Source organism: Myxine glutinosa, chromosome 11 (genome assembly GCF_964187855.1).
Source record: "Myxine glutinosa chromosome 11, kmMyxGlut1.1, whole genome shotgun sequence".
In the NCBI taxonomy this organism is placed as follows: Eukaryota; Metazoa; Chordata; class Myxini; order Myxiniformes; family Myxinidae; genus Myxine; species Myxine glutinosa.
In genome coordinates, this window is record NC_136271.1 from 14,879,119 (window position 1) to 14,905,376 (window position 26,258).

The following is a 26,258-nucleotide window of genomic DNA, read 5'->3' on the forward strand; positions in this document are numbered from 1 at the left end:
TTAATTAAATACTTATTTATTTCCTTTGTCATCTGGGCATTATCCCAGGCACCCTTTGAGTGAGGAAGCTAATATTCGGACACGACAGTGACCAAGTGATTTGGCTATAAAGGATATTTTTTATTTATTGATTAATCAATTAATCGATTAATTATTTATTGATTAGTCAATTAATTAATTATTTAGTTTCATTTTTTGGATTAATGACTTATTTAATTAATTTTCAAAAAGTTACAGCTTCGGATGAAACACTGGTAGTTGAGGTATGCTATTAGCCAATTGATTAAGAAATTATTTTATGATTATCGTTTATTGATTTTAACTATGCAAATAATCAATCAATTATTGTACACCTCTCCCACCCAAAACCGTCTCTATGTGCTGCGGGGCGGTATCGCCGGGTGCCGAAGGTGCCCCGGCTATGCCGTGCTGGAGGATGTTATTTATTTATTTGGCATGGGGGTCGGGTACTTTGAATGTATCTGTACTTGTTGTTATTAATATTATTATTATTATATTTATCCTAATAATGTGCAGGGTAAGGTGTTCTATGACCCCTCTACTTATTTTTTGTGTAAATTAGTAATTCGTTCACGCTTCAGTGCAATGAAAATAAGTAAGAAATAATAGGTTAGATCTCTACATGCGTCTTGAAATACTGAATCAAATAGCAACGCATATACATCATTGTCTGCATTGTAAGGATACATGAGCATACCATATTAAACGGGTACTGGAAGAGCAACAACAGGTGTAATAAAAAGAGTGTAATAGATGTATACCCGTATCGGGAAACTTCATCCGATGCCATTCCACTTATCCTTACTCACTCCCTACAACATGCTATATGACCCCCTTTTCCAAAAGGACTTTTCCAGGGATCTTTATCCGATAATCTTGCTACTGTGACCCCTATTACCATTTGTCTGTAATCCGAGCTATACCCCCTCCTGCTTCAGCTCCTGCCGTGTTTTGAACGTTCTAACACGTCACACTCTTTGTAATGTTCCTTGTTTCTTGTCTGTAACCGTCGGTGTTATAATGGGAAGGCAAACAATATGACGTGCAGAACAATTTTATCTTACTGTATAGAAACGAGCTTTGACAGTCATTTTTGGGCTAAAGTTTTGTTCCCTTTCTTTGTAGTTCGAGCACCCCTTCCCCCTCGCCACCCTCGCGTAGACCCGTCATGAAACGTCCAGAAACCCAGTGCATGTAGCTTGTTATTGCTCATTTGATCAGTTTTTGTGCGGTGCGTGTTTGCAGCAAGGAGTTATACGGCTTCCACAGGGAGATTACTTCATCGAGCCTGTGCATGGCTACACACCCCGGCCTGGCGAGCCCCATGCACATGTTGTGTACAAGCGACATGTCGAGGGATTACCGACCGTGACACATCCTCCCACCTGCGGCGTACGAGGTACATATTTGTACACCACGAGATAAATCGCTAACTTCAGTGTAATCATTGAGCCCACGCATTTCATGAAACTTCAAACGACGATCTTCCTGGTGCATCCGGCTGCTTCGCACAGCTTTTTGTGAGGCGAGAACGCGGGTCTTGGCCTGATATAACCTTTAGGGTATGAGCCAGACCCCCCAAATTGACCGCTCGGTACCATACAGATGGAGTAAGGCTCATTGTGATTTTTAGCAAGATATATGTCCCTAGATATGAAAAAAAAGTGATAGCAGTGTATAACTCTCGGCCATCTCTGTGTTATCACCCGAAATATTATTATACGCCCGCTTCGCTTCGCCAAAAAATGTGATATTTGCTAAAATTGGAATAAATATGTTTTTAAGGACCACAGAGTGCCAATAATTTGCATGCTGGATGCCAACTAATATAGTAATAGAATATAGAACATTTGTGGGGGTTATTTATCAAATTTTTGATATAATGACAAAAAATATGTTAAATTTAGTGAAAAAGTGGTCGAAATCGCTTCGAGTTCAGAATTCACATTGTACATTTTTGTCAATATTTCAAAAATGAAAACTCCCAGAGTAACATTTGACCACTCAAAATCTTCGCAAGGAACCACTGCATTGGAATATATCATTACGTTGTAATATGGTGGTTGTTTGGGGCACATATTTTGGTGAAGTTCAAAGTTGACCAAGGTAAAGACCAAGTTGTGTCTGCATTGCCAATGGACTGAAATGTACAGACATGTGTAAACTTGCCACCTGCGACAATCAGCCATTGTCTGTCGAGCCAGACGACGACAGCCTCGACGAGGATGATCCATCTGACGAGGAGCAAGAATACGGATTCTGAGCCAAATATGCTGCGCATCTAAAGGGAGGGACACTTTCGTGATGTCATTTCAGACATTTATTTTCTGTTAAGTGATTTAAGTATAATATGTATGACGTTCATTGTAATTTAAAGTAGCCCGATGCATAAAAGGATAGGTTCAATCTATAAGCATTATTTAGTATGTGTTTTAAATGCCTGTAATCTGTGTCAATTGTGTTAAAAATTGATTGGTAATAATACTGTATAATAACAAGGCGTATTTGTTCGAGAGATCATGATAAACCTAGAGTGTGGAGCAAGTTTGCATGCATTGTGAAATATAATGTAGCTGATGTTACAAACCTACTTTAGGATACTAGCTAATACCAAAAATTACACTGAGATACCAAAAGTAGTAGACGAATAAACCTAAAATGTTCAAAAGCTATGTTTCGTTCCAAAATATCAAAATTAGGGGGTATGGTTGAACATATTTTGAACTTTGCCAAAATATGTGCCCCAAACAACCACCATATTACAAAGTAATGATATATTCCAATGCAGTGGTTCCTTGCGAAGATTTTGAGGGGTCAAATGTTACTCTGGGAGTTTTCATTTTTGAAATATTGACAAAAATGTACAATGTGAATTCTGAACTCGAAGCGATTTCGACCACTTTTTCACTAAATTTAACATATTTTTTGTCATTATATCAATATTTTGATAAATAGCCCCCACAAATGTTCTATATATCTATTACTATATTAGTTGGCATCCAGTATGCAAATTATTGGCACTCTGTGGTCCTTAAAAACATATATTTATTCCAATTTTAGCAAATATCACATTTTTTGGCGAAGCGAAGCGGGCGTATAATAATATTTCGGGTGATAACGCAGAGATGGCCGAGAGTTATACACTGCTATCACTTTTTTTTCATATCTAGGGACATATATCTTGCTAAAAATCACAATGAGCCTTACTCCATCTGTATGGTACCGACCAACCCCCTTGGCTCATAGCCTACTTTAATCGGAGAGATGTTCAGCACATGTGGAACACTAATGGGCACCACATGCTACATCATATATTTATAGCAAACCACATAGCGGGATCTGGATTCTGTGTGATAATCTCTTCCTAGGTTGTCGCATATGTATAGCGGCAGTATTTCTGGGACGTACTATATCCAGAGGCTGACGGTGCGGCCCACATTTCAAGTTGGCTATTTGCTATCCCTTCTGGATTGGAGCACTGAGAATTATGTTTGATTTGCTATTCTGAGACCCAAATGGTAGAGGCCAAACTTTTAAACTCTCTTCTGCTCTCCTAGAATCGATGTAGATGAATGTCGGCCTTGCTATTCTCACTTTTCTGTCCATCTAGATTATATAACAGAATGGAAAACTAATCTTGATCGGAAGAAAACACTTTTCTTCCGACGAAGGGATAAACACTCCATGTCGTCTTCCCTTTTTTCCCCCACAACATTCTTTTGATTCCATTCACACAGTAGAACGGCACTCGGTGGAGCGCATACCTCCAACAGAACAGGCTGAACAGTTTACGTTTTCCATCCCACCGATTGGCCAGATCTGGATCCGGACCTGAACCAACATCCAATCGGCTTGTTCTTGTCACCTAACCAACTCATCCACCAAGTTTCATCCGAATCAGTCCACAAACTTTTGAGATACCTTGCTCACAGACAGACAGACAGACAAGGTTGAAAACATAACCTCCCTCCACCTTTTGTGGTGGAGGTAATAAAATAATAATATTACTCACACTATCCAAGTGTCTTTGAGTAAACATGTGATGAGTCTGCTCATAGATTTCATATCTAGTTGGACTTTACACGAAATGATACATCCTTGTGATCTCCTTAGTTTTCATTGAAAAAAGTTTTTTTTTAAACTCTGATATTATTTAATAACTTGCATCGACACTGTCACTTGATGTTCTCAGATGGCATTATATCCTTTATATTAATTACTGCTGGATATTCACATTAATAATCTAAGCCTGGTGTGTTGGCTTAGCGGTTAGGGTGCCGGCTTGGGATCCCAGGATCCTGGGTTTGAATCCTGATTGATCGCCGAGTTAACACCAGGGGGGTTGACTCAGTCTGGTGTTGGCTTAGCGGTTAGGGTGCCGGCTTGGGATCCCAGGATCCTGGGTTTGAATCCTGATTGATCGCTGAGTTAACACCAGGGGGGTTGACTCAACCTGTCATCCTTCTGAAGTCGGAAAATTGAGTACCTGTTTACTGGTAATTCCCTGTGTGTGTCGCAAGAGGCGACTAACGGTTGGCGGCCGGAAGGGCATCCGGCCATAAAACATTGCTTCAAAAAGGGGACACGGTGCCCGAAAAAGGCCAACCCCTGCTATGCGGGGAAAAATGGCCTCGAAAGGTGGTTCTATTCACATTAATAATCTACTTTAATCTGCTGTTGCCAAAAGGTAACAGAAATTATTTGTAATTCTGCTTTCTTTCATTTACCACCTGTTCCCCCCCCCCCCCTCACTCCATCTGCCGATTCTTCCTACCTTATTGCTTCCTTTGTATCATTCCTTCCTTTTTCCTTACCCCCAATATTCTGCCCCTTCCATTAAATCCCTACAGACTCTGTTCGCGCAGACCGACATGCGGAGCGGCGACGTCAACGCTGGGAGACTCGGCGGCGGCGCCCGCGCCGTATGGTCACGCGCTCAGTTAGCCGTGAGCGCTGGGTGGAGACCCTGGTGGTTGCCGACCACAGGATGGTCAAACACCATGGAAGTGACACGATTGAGTCCTATGTGTTTACCATCATCAATATGGTCATTAACTATTTACAACTTTGAATTGTTTTCTTGGTTTTACTTCCTACAGTTATCATGCTGTATTATTTTTATTTAATTTATATTAATTCCTCATTATTTATTATTTATTTATCCTTCTCGATTATTTTTATTTCTTTTTCTTAATTACTCTTTGCCATTTTTTTTTGTTTTCTTTGAATTGTTTTCTTGGTTTTACTTCCTACAGTTATCATGCTGTATTGTTTTTATTTAATTTATATAAATTCCTCTTTTTTTATTTATTTATCCTCTTCGGTTATTTTTATTTCTTTTTCTTAATCACTCTTTGCCATTTTCAATTGTTTTCTTGGTTTTACTTCCTACAGTTATCATGCTGTATTATTTTTATTTAATTTATATAAATTCCTCATTATTTTTTATTTATTTATCCTTCTCGATTATTTTTATTTCTTTTTCTTAATCACTCTTTGCCATTTTTTATTGTTTTCTTTGAATTGTTTTCTTGGTTTTATTTCCTACAGTTATCATGCAGTATTATTTTTATTCAATTTATATAAATTCCTCATTATTTTTTATTTATTTATCCTTCTCGATTATTTTTATTTCTTTTTCTTAATCACTCTTTGCCATTTTTTATTGTTTTCTTTGAATTGTTTTCTTGGTTTTACTTCCTACAGTTATCATGCTGTATTATTTTTATTTAGTTTATATAAATTCCTCATTATTTTTTATTTATTTATCCTTCTCGATTATTTTTATTTCTTTTTCTTAATCACTCTTTGCCATTTTTTATTGTTTTCTTTGAATTGTTTTCTTGGTTTTATTTCCTACAGTTATCATGCAGTATTATTTTTATTTAATTTATATAAATTCCTCATTATTTTTTATTTATTTATCCTTCTCGATTATTTTTATTTCTTTTTCTTAATCACTCTTTGCCATTTTTTATTGTTTTCTTTGAATTGTTTTCTTGGTCTTACTTCCTACAGTTATCATGCTGTATTATTTTTATTTAATTTATATAAATTCCTCATTATTTTTTATTTATTTATCCTTCTCGATTATTTTTATTTCTTTTTCTTAATCACTCTGCCATTTTTTTATTGTTTTCTTTGAATTGTTTTCTTGGTTTTACTTCCTACAGTTATCATGCTGTATTATTTTTATTTAATTTATATAAATTTCTTATTTTGTATTTATTTATCCTTCTCGATTATTTTTTATTTCTTTTTCTTAATCACTCTTTGCCATTTTTAAAATTGTTTTCTTTGAATTGTTTTCTTGGTTTTACTTCCTGCAGTTATCATGCTGTATTATTTTTATTTAATTCATATAAATTCCTCATTATTTTTTATTTATTTATCCTTCTCGATTATTTTTATTTCTTTTTCTTAATCACTCTTTGCCATTTTTTATTGTTTTCTTTGAATTGTTTTCTTGAGTCTTGAATCTTTGATAAATATTATTGGCATAAATAAATGTTATTAGCACTTTCACTTCAGTCTATAACAAGGTTGCTGTGATTACATTCTTTTGGCAGGTGGCTGGCCTTTTTAGAGATGCCAGCATCGGTAACGCAATCAACATTGTTCTTGTCCGTCTCGTCATTTTGGAAGAGGAAGAGGTACACAGCGGAATGCAAGCGAACTCACTTTGTTCACCACGTTTACTGTCAAACTTTACTCTGATCCACGTTCATTACAGAAAACCATGTTTTTACTTATTGTATGGTAAAACTTAACTCAAATATCGAATGCAACAGGATTTGACTGACCTTTGGATATAAGACTGCTTAAACCGCCAAATTACCTTTTCGTCCAAAGCATTGATGTGTAGACCAGTAAGCATCAGGAGTTATGGAACGTTTAACCTTTGCCTGTGACCTTTTTTTCGTCAGGAAAAGCTCAAGGTGGTCCACCATGCGGATCACACTTTGGACAGCTTTTGCCAATGGCAGAAATCCCTGAATCCCAAAGGAGACTCTCATCCATCTCATCATGATATTGCTGTCCTACTCACCAGGCAAGGATGGAGACGAGGAGATATATATGTGGCTCGTTAGGCAGATGTCACATGGAATCCTAGGATACAAATTTGTCAAAATATGATTATAAAATATGCTCATTGTTTTTTTATAGTTGATAATGTGTCCAGGAAGGACCTATGTGCTGGTATGAGTCGTCCGTGTGAGACTCTCGGATTGTCCCACGTGTCTGGGATGTGCCAACCTCATCGTAGCTGCAACGTCAATGAGGACTCGGGTCTCCCAGTAGCCTTCACCATCGCACATGAACTTGGCCATAGGTCAGCTCAAACACTATGCATAATAAATGAATGAGTTCCACAATGACAAAATTGCAAACTATACTTGGACAGTGTATTTTAAAGACGTGTATTTCCAAAGCTATGGGAATTATTGTTTTACAACCATTAAATAAATAATTTATTGAGGAATTCATTGATTATTTGAAGTTGACTTGGTGAATACATTTTTTACTTTGTATCCAGACATGTCACAGGTTTACAAGAGCTTTGCATTGCTGTTGTTGTTGTTTGCGTTATTTTGGAGTCTATTTTTGAAATGTGCACCCATTGGTAGGACAGCTGCTGGACCACACCCACATCTGTTGCTTGACTCCACCCACTATAGCCCCAAGAAAAAATGATATGGCTGCCATCTTGGTTTTCTGGTGGGCCTAACACATCACTCCGATAGGCCTATGCTGATTATATGCTGCCAGGGTTTGTTGCTCAGATTTCCATTAGCTTTGTTTGGGTCGCGTGTTATTCACGATGAAAAATCCCCAAAAATCTAATCGTATGTCAAATAATAAATAGTAAGGTTTAATCAAGCCCGTCAGAAGCCTGGTGTTGGCTTAGCGGTTAGGGTGCCGGCTTGGGATCCTAGGATCCTCGGCTCCAATCCCGGTCGATCGCTGAATTAACGCCGGGGGGTTGACTCAGCCTGTCATCCTTCCGAGGTTGGCAAATTGAGTACCGGCTTGCATGGGATGAAGGATCCCGGTGTGTACCACAATTTAGAATAGGTACTCTGTATCCCTGCGCATCGTAAGAGGCGACCAAGGGTTGGCGTCAGGAAGGGCATCCGGCCATAAAAAATTGCCTCAAACAGGGAACCATGATTGTCATGGGGCCCGCAAGGCTAACCCCCGCTCCAGCGGGGAAAAATGGCATTAAAACGATCATTCATTCATTCGAGCCCGTCAGAGCGCACGGTAATCAAACATTACGTTATGCTTATTGCAATAAAAAAAGCTTTACATAAAAAGCATTTTTGAACGGCCCCATATTGGGGTTAAGCAATCCATGACCCTGTGATGAATCAGCTCATTCTAATAACAGTGGGGAGGGTGACATGGATGATAGGTGTCGAGTTGATCTTTTAATAGCGCATTAAATACGTGTTTCCAAATCGTGCTGTTCATCTTTTAAGATGGCTTTAAAATGCGCGTTTCCCGATCGACCGTTGCCGATTTTAGTATCGGATTACGACCACAGTGCGGTCATTCTTGGTTTATAATGGCACATTAATATCCGTGTGCCCTGGAATCGGATTTGCTTAGCGTAATACTATTGCGGATTCCTTAAAAATTGCTTTTCTTCTCGCATGTTATTGGACAGAACAGCATCGGACGTCACAAAATTACATCTTGGTAACCAGAATTTCAGATGATAATCATGGGAACCTTTAAAATTTAGTGATGGAATTACGTTCTGAGGATATCACAGAATTCCTCTAAAGGTAATTCTATCATAAATAGCCAAGAGTGATAAGAGTATCCACGAATGCTAAGAATACCCGAGCTGTGAGGGTTACGTTTTTTGTGTAACTCATCTTGGGCCGAACATGGACTTCAGTTTTGTCGTGAAATTTTTACTAACTTCGTCATTGAGTTTCTGCAAAACATTAACGATGCCAGAGTACATGTATGACGTCGAATTAAATTGTGTTGGAAAGCACAGAAACGTTTCGTAATTGTTGGAAGAAGTCAGCAATCTGACAAGAAGTCAGCAATTAGCTCTTACACGAGCCTCGATCTTGTATACAAAAAGAAAAAAAAGAAAAAAAGTTGTTCATTACTAAATAATAGATGTAACACTGATTGGGTGCATGTGTTGTATGACATTTGATGCATCTCGATGAATCGGTGTTTCTCAGCGGAAAACATCAATGCCACTGTTTTATCATGTCCAATGCAGATCAACGTTAAAAGATGAGAGGTTTTTCATTTTCATAGCAAACCTTTCATGAACAGAATAGCTCGATTGGTAAGGATATTTTCCGTAAGCTTTCTCATCCGAGTTCAATCCTTTTCCTCACCGAACTCACCAAACGATCCATTACCTGTTCCAATGCACTGCCAGCAGGTGGCACTGCATCTCGGAGTACACCATCCTCCGGATGGAGATGTAAAGTCAACTGTCCCGTCTCCATTGAGGGATGACATGTTAAAATATGCAGCAATATATAGTTGTGAAAAGAGCAGGTCGTTGTGTGAGAGTGTCCCAGCGAAATTTACTGCACGGAGTTAGTTGTTTAATGAATACTAGCTGCAGAATGTGGAAGTGATAGGATATGGATTACCCTTAAAGTTAAAGTAGTTGGAGGGAATCATTACAGGAGAGAATATGAGTAGAATAAAAACAATATGAAGTAGTGCACAGTGGAGATTAATTGGCATGCATGGTAGAGAGAATCTACTCGTGTTGATTAAGTTAGAAGATGATCTTCGATACTATTATCAACCCAACAGGGATCCGTGGAAATTCCATGTAATGCAAAATATGACCATGTCCTCAACCCACCCATCCCCAAGTCCTCATGCCCCCCTCCCAATCCCAAGTCCTCATGCCCCCTCCCAATCCCAAGTCCTCATGCCCCCTCCCAATCCCAAGTCCTCATGCCCTCCTCCCAATCCCAAGTCCTCATGCCCCCCTCCCAATCCCAAGTCCTCATGCCCTCCTCCCAATCCCAAGTCCTCAACCCACCCATCCCCAAGTCCTCATGCCCCCCTCCCAATCCCAAGTCCTCAACCCACCCATCCCCAAGTCCTCATGCCCCCCTCCCAATCCCAAGTCCTCATGCCCTCCTCCAAATCCCAAGTCCTCATGCCCTCCTCCCAATCCCAAGTCTTAAACCTCCTCCCAATCCCAAGTCTTAAACCCCCTCCCCACCCTGTTTTCAAATGCCCTCAAGCCCCTCCCCCTCACCCCGCCCTCCAAAGCCCCCCACTCCCACATCCGCACCCCAACTCTGTCCTGTGGGGGCAGACGGGACACCCAGTTTAATATCCATCCGAGGGACGGCCTCGAGTTTAATATCCATTGATACTTCGCCCCACCTGCGAAACACCAGGGTGACAGTTTACAGCTCGATCGAGATGCGAACCCAGGATAGACAGCTCAGAGGCGAGTGTGCATGCCATCCTACCAGAACTTGGTTTATGTATAAAACTTTCTTTAAACTTTTTACGGTATCCATGGAAACCTCCACGCATGGCTTACAGACTTGCTTTCCGGTCGTAGTCAATGTGTGGCCCTGAATGGGTTTCTCTCCTCTCCCCTTCCTGTTCAGGCTGGAGTTCCCCAAGGTAGTGTTCTGGGCCCTGTGCTTTTTCTGGTCTTTATCAATGATCTCTCCGACTCTCTGGAAAATCCTCTCTATCTCTTTGCTGATGACTCCACTCTCTGCCGCTCCATTCGTCATCCCTCAGATCGGCAGTCTGCAGACTCCTCACTCTCTGCAGACTTGGACAAAATCACAGACTGGTCAAACAAGTGGAACATGTCTTTCAATCCTGACAAATCCAAATATTCTCACTTTGTCTCTCTGAAAAGACCGACTGGAAAACCCTCCATTCTACTTTCTGAATAATCCTCTCCAAGAAGTTCTGTCACTCAAGGTTTTGGGTCTCACTATCTGCCATGATCTTTCTTGGGATAACCACATTTCCAAGCTGGCCTCCAAAGCCAGTCGCCGACTGGGCATCCTCCGTCGTGCGAAGTCCTTCCTTGGCACACCTGAGCTCCTCACCACATACAAGGCTTTCATCCGCAGCTCAATGGAGTACTTCTCTCCCCTATGGGCTGGTGCTCCTGCCTCACACCTAGCTCAGCTCGACGCTGTTGAATCCAAAGCTTTCAGAATCATTGGAATCTCCCATGATGAAGCTGATTCTGAGAGCCTTTCACTCTCTCACCGCAGGCAGGTTGGTGGTCTTTCTGTCTTCTACCGACTCCTCTCCGGCCTAGCTCCCCCAGCTCTCTCTGTGCCTTGTCCCCCAAATATTCCTACAGGATGCACAAGATCTGCCTGCAACCCTCATGTTTAAACTACCAAAATCAAGACTCTCTGCTCACCTTCACTCTTTCATTCCTCTTTACTCCCACCTCTGGAACAAACTCCCTCACTCTCTTCAATCCCACTCCTCCCTCCAGGTCTTTAAAACAGCTGTTCGCCACCATCTCTTATCCTCCCCCATCCAAAACCTTGATATTTTCTACTCCCGCTAATTCACCCCAGATCCACCTCTTTAAATCCCCAACTTCTTTCCTGAAATTCCTAGTAGTGTTCATTTGCTTTATACCATGTACTCCTCCCTCCTCCACAGCCCTCCCCCTTCCACAGATCTACCGACGTCCCTGTTCTCTTCTGTTGTGCTTGTGTGCTTCCCCCTCTCTCCCCCTCTCGTCTCCCGCTCCCTTCATTGCATGTTTTATGTGTCTGTGCATGTTTTCATGTTCAATGTGTTAGCTCTTACACGAGCCTCGATTCTGTGTACAAAAAAAAAGGCAAATGAACAAAGCCTTGGCTCAAACAGGAAGCACATCTTGTTTACGATTGGGTGAAATTGCCATGTAATGTCATGCGTGTCTTTGATTGGCCAGTTGTGGACAAGAGATGGCTGATTCCACGGGAATTTCTGGGAGGTTTTATGGAATGCTCAAGTCTATCATTTTGAGCTTTCGAAGTTTGACTTTTGTTTCACTCGAAGCTTGTTTTTGGTTTTAATGACGTTCCTTTTTTTGATTAATAAATGGCATTTTATATTTATTCTACATGTGTAAAACATGTGTAACATGTGTAAACACATGTGTAAACATGTGTTTTACATGTGTAAAATATCTCTAAATTTCGTAGAATTTTAGAAAGGATGTACATCTTGTTATTCCCCGTGTGCGAGCATTTGTTGGTGGACGTTAAATATCCCACGGTGTCCTTCGCAAAGAGTAGGCGAGCTATCGCCGGCACCATGAGCAAATTACAAATTATTGCCCTAACTAGTTGAACGTGAGACCGAGCCAGCCGGTTTGTGAAGACTCGGGCCAAGTTGCCCCCGGGCCGATCCACACACAATAAAAGGTGGGTTAATAATGGCCGCTTAAAAAAGAAGAAGAACGTGCATTTTGTTATTCCTTTCTGACATGTAATTATACCATTGCTAAGAGTTACAGTTTACATGTTGTTAAACGACTTTTTTTTTTACATGTTTTTCTTTTTTCTTTTAGGTTTTTTTGTTTTTTACATGTTTTCTTTTTCTTTTTACGTTTTTTAAAATTTTTGCTTTTTTCTTTTTTTTTCATGTTTAAAGTTTACATGTGTATTTCTTTTTTCTTTTACGTGTTTTTTTTTACGTTTTTTTCTTTTAACATGTTTTTTTATTTTAACTTTTTTCTTACATGTTTAAAGTTTACACGTGTATTTCTTTTACGTGTTTTTTTCACGTTTTTTTTCTGCTTACATGTTTTTTTATTTTACATTTTTTCTTTTTTTTACATGTTTAAAGTTTACATGTGTTTTTTTATTTTAACTTTTTTCTTTTTTTTACATGTTTAAAGTTTACACGTTTTTTTTTTTTACTTTTTTTTTTTTTTATATGTTCAAAGTTTACATGTTTTTCTTTTTTCTTTTACGTGTTTTTATTTATTTATTTATTTTTACGTTTTTCTTTCTTTTTACGTTTTTTTTTCTTTTTTCTTTTTTTTTCATGTTTAATGTTTACATGTGTTTTTCTTTTTTCTTTTACGTGTTTTTATTTATTTATTAATTTTTACATGTGTTTTTCTTTTTACAAGTTTTTTTTTTTTTTTTTTTTTTTTTTTGCTTTTTGCTTTTTTTTACATGTTTAAAGTTTACATGTGTTTTTCTTTTTTCTTTTACGTGTTTTTATTTATTTATTTATTTTTACGTTTTTCTTTTTCTTTTTACATGTTTTTTTTTCTTTTTTCTTTTTTTTCATGTTTAATGTTTACATGTGTTTTTCTTTTTTCTTTTACGTGTTTTTATTTATTTATTAATTTTTACATGTGTTTTTCTTTTTCTTTTTACAAGTTTTTTTTTGTTTGTTTTGTTTTTTTGCTTTTTGCTTTTTTTTACATGTTTAAAGTTTACATGTGTTTTTCTTTTCTTCCTGTGTCCCTTCACTCAAGTTTTGGTATCCAGCACGATGGTCAGGGCAATGAGTGTGAGGCCGTTGGCAAGCGTCCCTTCATCATGTCCCCACAGCTACTGTATGACAGTCGCCCTCTCACCTGGTCGCCTTGCAGTCGCCAGTACATTACCCGCTTCCTCGAGTATGCAGCATCCGCTTTACTCATTTAATAACCCCTGGTGCAATGTTTACACCAGACTGTAAACAAGGGTTGATAATTGCCTTTGGGAACCTCACAGGGAAGGTTGTGGGTAGTCGGGGTTTGTGGGGAAAGGGTCATCAAAAGTATCATCCTTATGGCATTTCCTTTCAGGTTACGAAAACTATTATTATTACGATCATTAACAGAAGTGACGTAACTATACTTTTCCTGCCGAAGCAGTCGTGGATGGGGTTTCTGCCTGGACGATGCTCCTTCGGCCTCGGGCCTGGAGTTGCCAACGGTGCCACCAGGTGTGCTGTACGATGCACCACATCAGTGCAGGCTACAATATGGGCCTGACTCCCGTTTCTGCCGAGGCATGGATGTAAGGCCGACTCGTTTGCCAGAAACATTGTAATAGCCACCGCTTTTTACATTATCATTTAATACTATATAAACTCCCATCTTTCGTTTAGATTCATTGTTTTTTACTTCAGTGAAATGAGATTAAGGTGTTGCAAAGAAAGCGAGTACATCCAAAGGTATTTCTTGCAAGGTTCTATGCTCACGGTGGTGTTGAGAGATGACGCAATAACAGTGGGCCACAAAAACAACAACTGCCAACTTGATGCTAGTTTGGTCAGTGTCCAAACAAGGATGGAATAGGCAGATGGGGACAAAATGTACAAGGCAAACAGACACGAGGAGGAAATATGAAAGTTCAGAAAGCCATACATGGGTAGTGGTAGGCTGAGGGGGGATGTTAGGGGGAAGATAAACTCCGAGAACAGAGGTTATGGGTGGAGATGGGAGCACGGCCTGGAGATGGCCATGGGTCAACATCTTAAAAGATTGGAGGGAATAACGTGAGTCGGGAGACTCAGGAATAAGGTGGTTCCATAGGTGAAAGAAGAGGAAACTACAACGACACTCGGTAGAGCGCAAACCTCCGCCAGGCTGAACAGTTTATGTTTTGTATCCCACTGATAGGCCGGATCTGGATTCGGACCTGAACCAAAACCTAATCGCTTGTTATCACCAAACCAACTCCTCCACCAAGTTTTGTTATAATCCGTTCAAAACTTTTTGAAATATCATGCTATGGATCGTTTTTGGCTCTCACTGTTGAAGATTCACTTAAAATGTTAAAACCTCTCGTGTCCAGATCCGTTTTCAGATCTTCACCAATTCTTCCCCGTCACATACCCAACCTGTCCACCAAGTTTCGTTCAAATCCGTCCACAACTTTTTGAGATACCCTGTTCACAGACAAACAGACGGGTGAAAAAATGAGTAGAGGTGGGCAGTAAGCCTAGATTTGGGGGAGGGTAACAAAGTAGGGGATGCCAAATGAGCATGTTTGGTTAGGGAGGGAGGAGGACGGGGAGGCTGGGTGAAATAGAGGAGGGAGAGACACCAGATATGAGCAGTGTAGGACCACCAGGCCACCAACCTGCCAGCAAAAGATTGAATCAAGGTAATAAAATGTATTGTTCCATCCAGACAGACACCAGCCTTCACAGAGAGTGGTATTCCACTGTAACAATGTAATCGCTTTCCTAATAATGGTCTAAGTGGGATAACGCAGACCGTAGATAGGGGAAGAACCCAATCGCAAATCGAAATGAAATATCACTTTTGAGCCAAATCGATTGAGCTTGCTCGTGCTTGGGGGATAATGGCTTCGGTTGAGGATTAAAAATTATACATGAAATTTTTTAAAAGAACATTGAAATTTAATCCTTCGGAGGATAATTTAACTACGTACTCACATAAGTCATTAAAGTATTGGCCTTCGCTGCTTTGTGACTCTGGGATAAAAATATAATATGTAATCTGATATTGAGAGGCAAGCCCTCAATACCTATCGGTTAATACACATAGTAAACATGCTGGTATATCATTAATTGGTGGATTTACAAAAAAATATATCAAAAGCGGTTATTATTAACAATGTAAATTTATTTCCTCGATTAGTAACGATTTGGAAATATTATCTTGCTTGTTTTTGGAGCTGCTTGATAACATTTGAATTTAAATACAATTTAAATTGACCATTCCTATTTATTAATTATGTTTGTCTCTGCCACCGAAGGTAAAATCACATTTATTATTGTGGTTGTTTTAATGCAAAGTTAAGGTGGTGGTCAAAGGGGTCTTTTGAGGGCCACGAGCTATGATGCCCTTCTCTCTAGCTCCTACTGCCTCGTGTCTACAGAACGTGTGCCACACACTCTGGTGTTCTGTTGGAGGCACATGCCACTCCAAGCTGGATGCGGCGGCAGATGGGACCGGCTGTGGTCAAGGCAAGGTGAGGACACCTTACATTAGCAATTGTCCAACGTCGATCTATTAAATCTACTTTCTACCTGTTAAACTCCTCTTTCATCAGGGAGTCTTTGATGTGAGGCCATAGGGCATCCAGATTATACATGTGCCCCTTGTCCCACTTGGTCTGCAAATATTTTTCATTAATTCTATTGTTGCGCTTTTGGGAAACCGTTAAGAAGTAATGACAACCACAATACAGATCCCTTAGAATAGTTATTTCATAGCAGAACATTATCTTAGTCCCTTCCACTTATATGGGTTAGTATGCCGTTATGCGTTGGGAAGGGAAAGACAGGCCCTCCACTCATAAGGGGATAATTTGCCAGGCAATGCACACAGGCTCAGAGGCACACCATCCAAGCACCAGGTAAAAGTCCGTTCGAGAGGTGTGGGGGCAGGGTGACAAACTCCACCAATCGGCAGCCCGAAAACACTTCTAAAACAGCCCCCCCTCTCACCAGGGCTGGATAAAAAGACCTTGCACACGTGCCTCTCTCTCTCTCTCTCTCTCTCTCTCTTGGCCGGACCCTCTCTCTTCTCTGCACGTGCCTGCATGACACTCTGTTTGAGAGAAAGGCCTGGGACTTTGTTCGCTCTGCACGTGTTTTTTGTTTCGCTCTCTGTGCCCGTGGCCTGCCAGCCGATCTCTCTCTCTGCTCCCTCTGGCTGCACGTGTGCACGATGGACTCTCTTGCTGAATGAAGCCATTATGTATCCTTCTCGCTGCACGAGGCCACGACGTACTCTTACTCTGCACGAGGCCACGGCGTACTCTAGCTCTGCACAAGGCCACGACGTACTCTAGCTCTGCACGAGGCCACGATGTAGTCTTGCTCTGCACGAGGCCACGACGTACTCTTACTCTGCACGAGGCCACAACGTACTCTAGCTCTGCACGAGGCCACGACGTACTCTCTTTCCACGTGTACTGTCTCTTACCTGCACAGATCCCGACGCACTCACCTGCTTAAGTTCATGATGAGGATCGCCTTTACCTGCTCAAGTTCGTGATGAGGATGGCCTTTACTTGCTCGAGTGCAAGCTGGGGATCACCTTTACCTGCTCGTGTTCATGCTGGGGATCGCCTTTACCCGCTCAGGGTGCTCGGTGGCAACATCAAGACAAAGGTCGTCGTGAGGAGAATCATCTGGTAACATCGTGGTCATTTTGCTAAAAGGATGCCAACGTTCGTTTCCCCTCCCTTCCCCCATGAATGTGTGCTGGGCGCCCTTGTTGTGTTTATTCGTAGTGATCGTCATAAGGCATAGAATAAGCTAAGTTTCTGCCTCTTGTCTCTTTTTCTTTCCTATCAATAAGTTGCACTGTAAATATTTGTAAATAAATCGAATCGTTAAACGTTTCCTTTCCCTCTGTCCGTGAATGTCCTTTGTCCTTTCTTCCATTTGTCCGCCATTGCTCGCACCCAGAGTAGCGATCGGCCGTAATAAAATTAGCTTCAGCCCGGCGGGTACCAACAGTTGCTCGGGCCGTCTAAATTTCCATCCAGGAACAAAAGTGGTACACCGCCAGAGGGTACACCGCCAGTTTCAATCAGGCAACGTACCCAATCAGGTACGTTGCCTGATTGAAACCATCACGTGGTACAGGTAAGCAGTGTTAGACGATTGGACCCTGCTATTGCGCGACAGACCAATTGGCTTTCGTAGTTGCTGGTTCGGATTAAATTGGACCAAAAAATGTCAATTTAATCCATTTAAAGTTCAGGCTGTAACACAAAAAAAAGTGAAAAAGTCAAGGGGTGTGAATACTTTCTGAAGGCACTGTAAGTACCCTGCGATGAAGTAGTGACCTGGCCCGGATTGGCTCTCGACCATTGTTTTGATAATGACATGTTGTGGATCCCATGCTACTCCCTCACAGTTTGGGACTTCCAAATGAAGAAATATTTAATCTAAGATTTAATTATTTATTTAATTATTTATTTACTAATTTAATTTATTTAATTTATTTAATTAGATTTTAATAGAAATATTTAAATATTTAATATTTATAATAGTTTTATATTTAATCGAGCACCCTGCTTAAGCCATCCACTCGTAATGATTCCAGAAACACAACACCTTGCTAAGGTGACCTCATGAGTACAATAAATGTGGCAATGGGTTCATGTTTGCAAACGACTGTGCACTACTCAAGCCGGATGCTTTTCTGCAAAAGAAAAAGGTTCTCACATCGATGTAAGCAGGCAAATGCTTTGTACAATGGACTGTCGCTCACAGGACGACCAGTCTCGGGTGGTTAACAACAAGCGTGGAATTACCCAACACAAACGTGGAAATAACACTTGGGCCAAAAAAGCCTGCGATGGTCTTGCATTGTTTGGGGCACAGCCGAACAGCTGAGACATTCTCAAAGGGCCAGAACAGCCGCTTTGATGTGGAGTGCATGTGGGACAAGGAGGAAGAATCTGCTTTAATAATGAGGTCGCGTAAGAACGATCCCCCTTGAGACTTGGGTTATAAGAGCCTTGTTTGTCTGTAGAGTATCTGCTGGGATTGAAAATTTTCCCTGGGTATCTGGGGAAGGTTAGCCACGATAAAAGCAACTTGTTAGGGCTTTTAATTTCTGCAACTTGCATCTCGACCAGACTCGGTGGATTCATGGTTCGAGCATCTGCTGTGAGTCTGGCCAAAGATTTTAAAAATGGTACATGCTGCTTCCTTGCTGGGTGCTCAGAACTTTAAAGAGATGGAGGACGGACAAACAACCATCGGTTGGTAATTATTGCATCGGCGTTGATGGGGGTTATGGTCTTCTTCTGCAGCCTGGAAGGGAACTCCTATTGCATTAACTTCTTCACCTCACAAATGCTGAATTGCAACTCCAACCCTATCATATCGTTACCCCAACTTGTACTCATCACCGAGGTCATTTTAAAACCTTAATTGGTCAAACTCTTTTTTTTTGGTCATTTTAAAACCTTAATTGGTCAAACACTTTTTTTTGGTCATTTTAAAACCTTAATTGGTCAAACTCTTTTTTTGGTCATTTTTAAACCTTGATTGGTCAAACTTTTTTTTGGTCATTTTTAAACCTTAATTGGTCAAACTTTTATTTTGGTCATTTTAAAACCTTAATTGGTCAAACTCTTTGGTAATTTTTAAACCTTAATTGGTCAAACTCTTTTTTTGGTCATTTAAAAACCTTAATTGGTCAAACTTTTTTTTTTGGTCATTTTAAACCTTAATTGGTCAAACTCTTTTTTGGCCATTTTAAAACCTTAATTGGTCAAACTTTTTTTTGGGTCATTTTTAAACCTTAATTGGTCAAACTTTTATTTTGGTCATTTTAAAACCTTAATTGGTCAAACTCTTCGGTAATTTTTAAACCTTAATTGGTCAAACTTCTTTTTTTTGCCCTCCACATGCAGTGGTGCTTTGGTGGAGAGTGCACGGAGATGGGGGAGCGACCAGGCGGTGTTAACGGTGCATGGGGAAGTTGGTCTGGTTGGTCGAAGTGTACCCGAACATGTGGAGCTGGTGTACAGTCTGCGCAGCGTCAGTGTGACAGCCCAACGTAAGCACCTCATTCACTCGAGAGAACTTTGGCTTGAGAGTTCACTTAAGGACCACAGTTATGCTTTGATTTAAACTTTAAAGCAATCTTTGGAGAAGGCCTACAAATGAAGAATAGATTATCAGCAAGCACCGGGTCTTAACCTTTACACTTGGCAATAAATACTAAATTAACAAACACATTTTGATCGCAAATCTGAGCTGTAATTTTGGATTGTTTTTGAAATTTATCAATTGAGTGAGCTCACGATTCTTTAACATAATGGTTTAGTTTGAGGATTCCTCTTCTTCTTTATTATGCAGCACATGGTTGTGAGTAGCAACATTGGCTGAGGGCATGGCTGCGCTGCTGATGCAGTGCCCCCTGTAGGTTAAAGCAGGAATTTGTAATTTGTCCAGGGTGCCGGCGATAACTCGCCTACTCTTCGTGAAGGATACCATATAGGATCTTGAACATCCACCAACGAATGCCTGCAGATGAGACACCCATTTAGCGTTCATCCAAGGGACGGCACACACATTGATGAATCACCCGACCTGCAAAACACCAAAATGACAATTTATAGGTAGGTGAGGATTCAAACCCAGGCTCGATAGCTCGGATGTGAGTGTGCGTACCTCTAAGCCATCCTGCCAGACCAAGGATTCCTCTTTCAGGTGTTGTGTGGAATTTTTAAAAAAGAACATTAAAACTTGCATCAAACTTCTCCCACCATACCCACGTTCTACCTGTACTACCTGTTATACCTATACCTGTACCCGTTCTACCCTTAAAATCCACAATGGCTGCTTTCTTGCACAGTTTTCCTGATTGTGGGATGATCATCCAGGATTTGTTATTCAATACGGAAAGGCAACAACACCTTGACAGTTATTAGATAATACCATATATACTATAATAAGCACTATTGCAGACGTGCTAGAATGATCGCGATTTGGCGGATTTGCACTTTTGCCTCAAGTTTGGTAATTACTTCCAAATAGTTATTTCCCACTGACCTATTGACTATGCAAAACTAGCAGTCTGGGTTTGTGAGAGCAGTGACGTCTGATTGGTCAGTTTAAGTCTTATTGTGTGAACTATTATTACTCCCGCTAGGGAGTAATGCATTCGATCGTGTTTGTGTGTGCGTGTGTATGTGTGTGTTCGTGTGTTTGTGAACAAGATATCTGGAAAAGTTCTGAACAGATTTGGATGAAAGTTGGTGGGATGATTGCCCTTGGGATAAGGAAGAATTGATTAGTTTTTGGTGAAGCTCAGGATATTATTCCGGATCCAGGAATTTTTTGAAGGATTGTTTACCATTGGAAGACAGGGCTCATTTTTTTTTGACATTATCTTCTATATATTCTATATTTAACATTGTGAAATGAAAATAGTTTTCATATTTGTTGTAAATGTAGTTTAAACTCGTGGTTATGCGTTAGAGCGGTGTATTTTGTTAGCAGCATCGTCTTCAAGGTTCGTTTTTTCTTCTAATAAAGACATATTCTGTCATTTAAACACCACCAAAGTGTGTATTAGGTTTCCCCGTTTCATAAAATGTATCGTTTGATACGTATAATGCTTTAAAACTTTTTTTTTTCTTTTTTTTTTTTTACCTCAGAAGAGATATAAACATTTACCTCAGCGAATGTCAATCGCGGTGTCAGTATTTGATGAACTTATAAAGACTTAGGTGGCATAAGTTTGACCAGCATGTGCACGGGATTCTTCCCAGAAGAATGAGTGGTCGCATTAGCTTGCACGACTTAAAATGAGCGAGTTTTGTTTTCACGTTTGGGCCAGTTTTACATGTTGTATCCCTAAGGAATGAAACGAACGTTTTTCTTGGCTTACAATTTTATTTGAAATCACACATGCCTCAAAATACACTCACTTGTATAGAATTGAACGCTGAATCCGAAAATGTCAGTGAAATTGCCTTGTTTTCTTTAAACATTATCTTCTATATATTCTAAATATATATCTGTGCAGTGTCTGTCTTGTGTTGTCTCGTCTTGTGTTGTCACTGAACTACTCCCTCAAACTTTAGTGAAATCGTACTATTCCAACTTGACCCACGGCGGGAGTATGCGCTCTACTCAGTGGCGTTCTAGTTCTCGTTGTTTTTAGTCACTTATTCAATTGTATATTTGTTCATTTGTTTCTTTGTTTGTTTTATACATTCACTCCATGAATAATTATACACAAAGAATTAAGTTAAGCACCCCTACACAACGAATTAAGGTAAGCACCCCCTAATATATATTCTTTGTGTATATGTATACATTGGCATATATTCTAAGGTATGTGAGATCAAATAATGATTGGTATGACATTAGCAATTATCCATTGATGAAATTGAGTGATCAAAGTGAAAAAAAGTGATTGGTTGAGTCAGTGATCCGATCACGTGGGTCCTACACACGTTATTGACGCAAAGATCGCTAGAGGTCTTCTCAGAACAATGACTGTACGTTAGAAAACATAAACGTCATCCACACTGTCCGTGATGGACCTATAGCTCCATACTTAAATTGAGGTGAAAATATGCCTAAAATTCCCAAAAAATTTCACCTTAAATTATTCAGAATAAAATATTGAAAACGGCATGATTGTTATGTTTTTATGTGACCATAATATCACTTCTCCAGAAAATATAGCAATATCATGGGTATATTTAACTGTTTTGACGACAACAAACTTGTAATGTGCGAGGTTGTAAAAAAACGGGGGGGGTGCTTAACTTAATTCTTTGTGTATATTTATTTTCCGTTTTTTTCTGCCTTCGCCGACAAATTTGCCGGAGGCATTATATTTTCGGGTTGTCCGTCCGTCCGTCCGTATGTCCGTATGTCCGGGCTAAACCTCGTTTTTCTCAACAACCATATGTCCGATTGAGACGAAACTTTCAGGGTAGGAGTGACACCCATGAAGAATGTTTTTATGATAATTGTGACGTCATAGGTCACGTGGTATGGCCTTGTATTGGATTAAATTGGATTAAAATTATATCTTGGATTAAAAGCAAATAATAACAAAATTACTTCTCGGAAACTGCTGAATGGAAAAATTTGAAACTTGACACAAGATCTGCCAGCAACCCTCTTATGGTTAAACTGCCAAAATCAACACTCTCTGCTCACCTTCACTCTTTCTTTCCTCTTTTGTCCTGCCTCTGGAACAAACTCCCTCACTCTCTTGAATCCCACTCCTCCCTCCAGGTATTTAAAGCGGCTGTTCACCACCATCTCCTATCTTCCCCCATCCAGAAACCTTGATCTCTTCTTCCCCCGTTAATTTACCCCAGATCCACTTTTTTGAAATACCGACTTCTTTCTTGGAAGTCCTCGCAGTGTCCATGTGTTTTATACCTCTCCCATTTCCCCCCCTCCCCACCATCCTCCTTCTCATGCCTCCTCCACCCAAGCCCTCTCCCTCCCACAGATCTCCCGATGTCCCTGCTCTCCATCTTGTCTCCCACTCCCTTTATCATATGCTTTGTGTCAGTTTGTCTTTTTGTGATCGATGTTAGCTCTTACACGACCCTCGATGTTGTATCCAAAAAAAATAATTGTCAAGTATTCCCAATGGGGAACAAAAGCAGGATAATGATGACATCATTGGTGAAGTGGTGTACCAGCCAAAAATGTTTTAATCGAATTCCTTGTCCTAAAAATCTGAAATTGCATGCACATGATCTATGACCCATTTGAATTGAAATATTAAATTTATGACATCATAGGTCACATGGTTTGGCAGCCATTTTGGATTTGAGGAAAATATGAAATAATTATATCTCTGAAACCGCTCACCCTATCGATGCGAAATTTTACAAATATCATCTAACAGCATTGTTGCATATAGTTTGAAAATGATGTCATAGGTCACGTGGTTTGGCAGCCATCTTGGATAGAAAAACGAAACTTCACAAACGTGATCCACGACCCATACATATGCAGAGTGATGGCATCTCCTCGTTGTGGGACTATGCGGAGGCATATTGGCGACACAGTCGCATTGTTCTAGTTTCTTTTACATCCCACCTGCATGTCTCCTTCATAAAGAGAAACCACAACATTGATGGTGATTAGATCATTACCTGCTGTGTGATTAACTGTGCAGGATCACCTGGACAGCGTTTTCTGGGTTAGTTGTTGTAAATATCAATGAGGTGAACTGAGGAAATCGAGGAGGGAAGAAAGGGGAGGGGAGGAGTTTGGAGAGAGGTCAGTGGAGATAACTTCCCGCTCTTGATTTTCTGCCACCCACTTCAAAGCCCAGTGTGAAATCCCCAGCACGCGTGCCAAGCGGCCTGACCCTTATTTTGAGGATAAAAGGCATCACAGCTGGCATTGTCTGCTGCTAAGGAATGGTCATCCGGAGTCGATGCTCTCCCTGCTAAATGGGTTCAGGCAAGGTGGGTGGTGGGGAGAGGGGGCAGGGGTGTCGAACAGTTATTGGAGAGAATAAGCCATTCATAAAAAGCAATAAAATATATGGATCTTCTTCTTCTTCTTTCAGATGCAGCACAAGGCTGCTGGGCGGCATCATTGGCTGACGGTGCAGTTGTGCCATCGATGCAGTGCCCTCTGTAGGTTATGCCAGAAATTTGTAATTTGTTCATGGTGCTAGCGATAACTCGCCTACTCTTTGTGAAGAACACCATGGGATCTTTAACGTCCTCCAACTAATGCCGGCAGATGGGACAACTAGTTTAACGTCCATCCGAAGGACAGGCACTTTGTACCTAACACCAGCCTGCGAAGCACCAATGCAACAGTTTATAGTCGGGCCGAGAATCCAACCCAAGCTAGACAACTCAAAGGTAAATGCGCTACCTCTGCACCATCATTTCAGGACGATGTGTGAATGCATTGCACATACAATGTCGGAAAGTCATTAATCAATCAAGAACATGCACAGCGTGATGATTTCGAGCTCATGTGAAACATGGAGCTTGCTTGCAGCTCGGCCTTTTCCTAGCACAGAGAAATCACAGTTTATGTAGGAGAGGCAAGGCATGAAAGTGTGAAAGCTTGGGAATAGATAGACAGGCCAGATAAATGGAATACAGTATCCATTACGCCTTCGCTAAATCCTGGGTACATCATGGTGGAATCGGTGTGTGGGAGAGGGATTGTTTACTTGGGGTGACTGTATATCACAGGTCAGCAAGCTGTGAGCATTATTCCCTGCGGTGGAGTGGTTGTACACGTTTTGTGGACACGTGTGTGACAAAACAAAATAATGGCTAAAAATCGTGCGTTATCACAAAGCAGTCTACTTCTAAATGAACCCTTGGATGCAGTGATTGGGCCTCGGAGGCCCACAAGGTTTTTTTGTTGCAAAAACTATGCTGGATAATTTTTTTTTGGGAATGAGCCTCATTTTCACCGACTTTCATGTTGTTGCACAAAATTCAAAAAAATTAATTCAGGCTCGTGGGAAAATCTTCTTTTTTCACTTATAACCCGAAAATCCGACACGAATGCAGGCCTGGGGCCTTCGAGGCCCCGCATAAATGTTGTTGTACTACTATGTTATATTATTATTTTCTTGATATGAGCCTCATTATATGCTCCTATAACTTGGTTACAAATAATTCAATGACAAAAATATGAAAATTTAAAAACTTTACACGAATACATTCGTGAGGCCTCTGAGGCCCAATGGTTGCATAGGTGTAGGATTTTTGATAGTTGTGGAGATATACATTCTAAATAAAAGGATTAGTGAATCATATGTTTTGAGCAAATACTCCTCCATGAGTCTCAAATTTTTAGAGAAAAAAAGTTGGAAAACCAAGAACAAAAAAAAAATTTTTGCAAAAAAAGAAAAAATATTCATTACTTGTATGGGATTCTTCCAACTAATAGGATTAGTGATTCACATTTTCTGAGCAAATACACATCCATGAGCATCGACTTGGATTGGAAAAATATATGAAAGAAAAAAAATCTATATAAAAAAAAACAAACATTTCAAGAATGCACCCGTTGGGCCTCCGAGGCCCAATGGCTGCGTTTATGTAGGATTTTTGACGCCTGCATCTATGAGTTAAACAGATCAGTTTGGTGGAATTTAGCAGAAAAATGGTCGAGTGTGTGCTAGATTATCCTTGGTCTCAATTCAAAACGTACTACCTTTAGTCATTCATAAAGAGCTTACACCTACCAGAGTAATTATAACAAAGTGAATGTTTCAACCAAATACAACCCATCAAAGGATGATGATTATGATTTCTTTTTCATCATCCTCAGATATCACAAATTTTAGGAATGGATTCAATACTAAAAGCAACCGACTTGGAGAACCAAATGGCCTCGAGTACATTTCGATCTTTTTCTAAGGCGAGACACGTAATAGTCGCTTTGTCATACAGAACAAGTCTGTCATGTTTGCCATGGGCAGAACGAGTTAGAACAACCATACGCTAAGCATGTGGTGCTTGTTTTGTCAGGCCTTGCCGAACAATACTGTGCTTGAAAATATCTCTTCCATTGATGGCCACGTTGCAATGAAGCATTTGGCATTTTCATTACAGTACAGCATCATACGTCACAACTTCCTGTAACTGAAAATATTCTTTATTCCTTCTCAGCAAAAACAATTCCTAAAGGATTAAAAGTAGGGGTTGTGGGATAGCTCCGCTGCCAGCGTGCTCCGAAATTGTCTTGTGTGTGTCAATGTGTGTGCCGTCCCTCGAGTGGAAGTTAAACCGGCATTCTGTCTGCTGGCATTAGGTGGTGGACATTAAAGT

The 26,258-nt window shown here is 40.3% G+C and overlaps 1 protein-coding gene across 3 annotated transcripts in view; it reads left to right on the forward strand.

The window, feature by feature from the left end:
• ADAMTS7 (ADAM metallopeptidase with thrombospondin type 1 motif 7) overlaps positions 1-26,258 on the forward strand; it is a 130,128-nt gene that overhangs the window by 9,551 nt on the left and 94,319 nt on the right. For 2 of the 3 annotated variants that reach the window (XM_068130199.2, XM_078786408.1), the window contains exons 3-11: positions 1,267-1,420; positions 4,872-5,068; positions 6,591-6,674; positions 6,948-7,072; positions 7,205-7,354; positions 13,502-13,645; positions 13,886-14,030; positions 15,864-15,956; positions 19,368-19,513. In XM_068130199.2, the coding sequence (XP_067986300.2) occupies positions 1,267-1,420; positions 4,872-5,068; positions 6,591-6,674; positions 6,948-7,072; positions 7,205-7,354; positions 13,502-13,645; positions 13,886-14,030; positions 15,864-15,956; positions 19,368-19,513 (1,238 nt within the window). Of the gene's footprint in view, positions 1-1,266; positions 1,421-4,871; positions 5,069-6,590; positions 6,675-6,947; positions 7,073-7,204; positions 7,355-13,501; positions 13,646-13,885; positions 14,031-15,840; positions 15,957-19,367; positions 19,514-26,258 lie in introns of all 3 variants that reach the window. The other variant, XM_078786407.1, reaches the window with a different exon arrangement.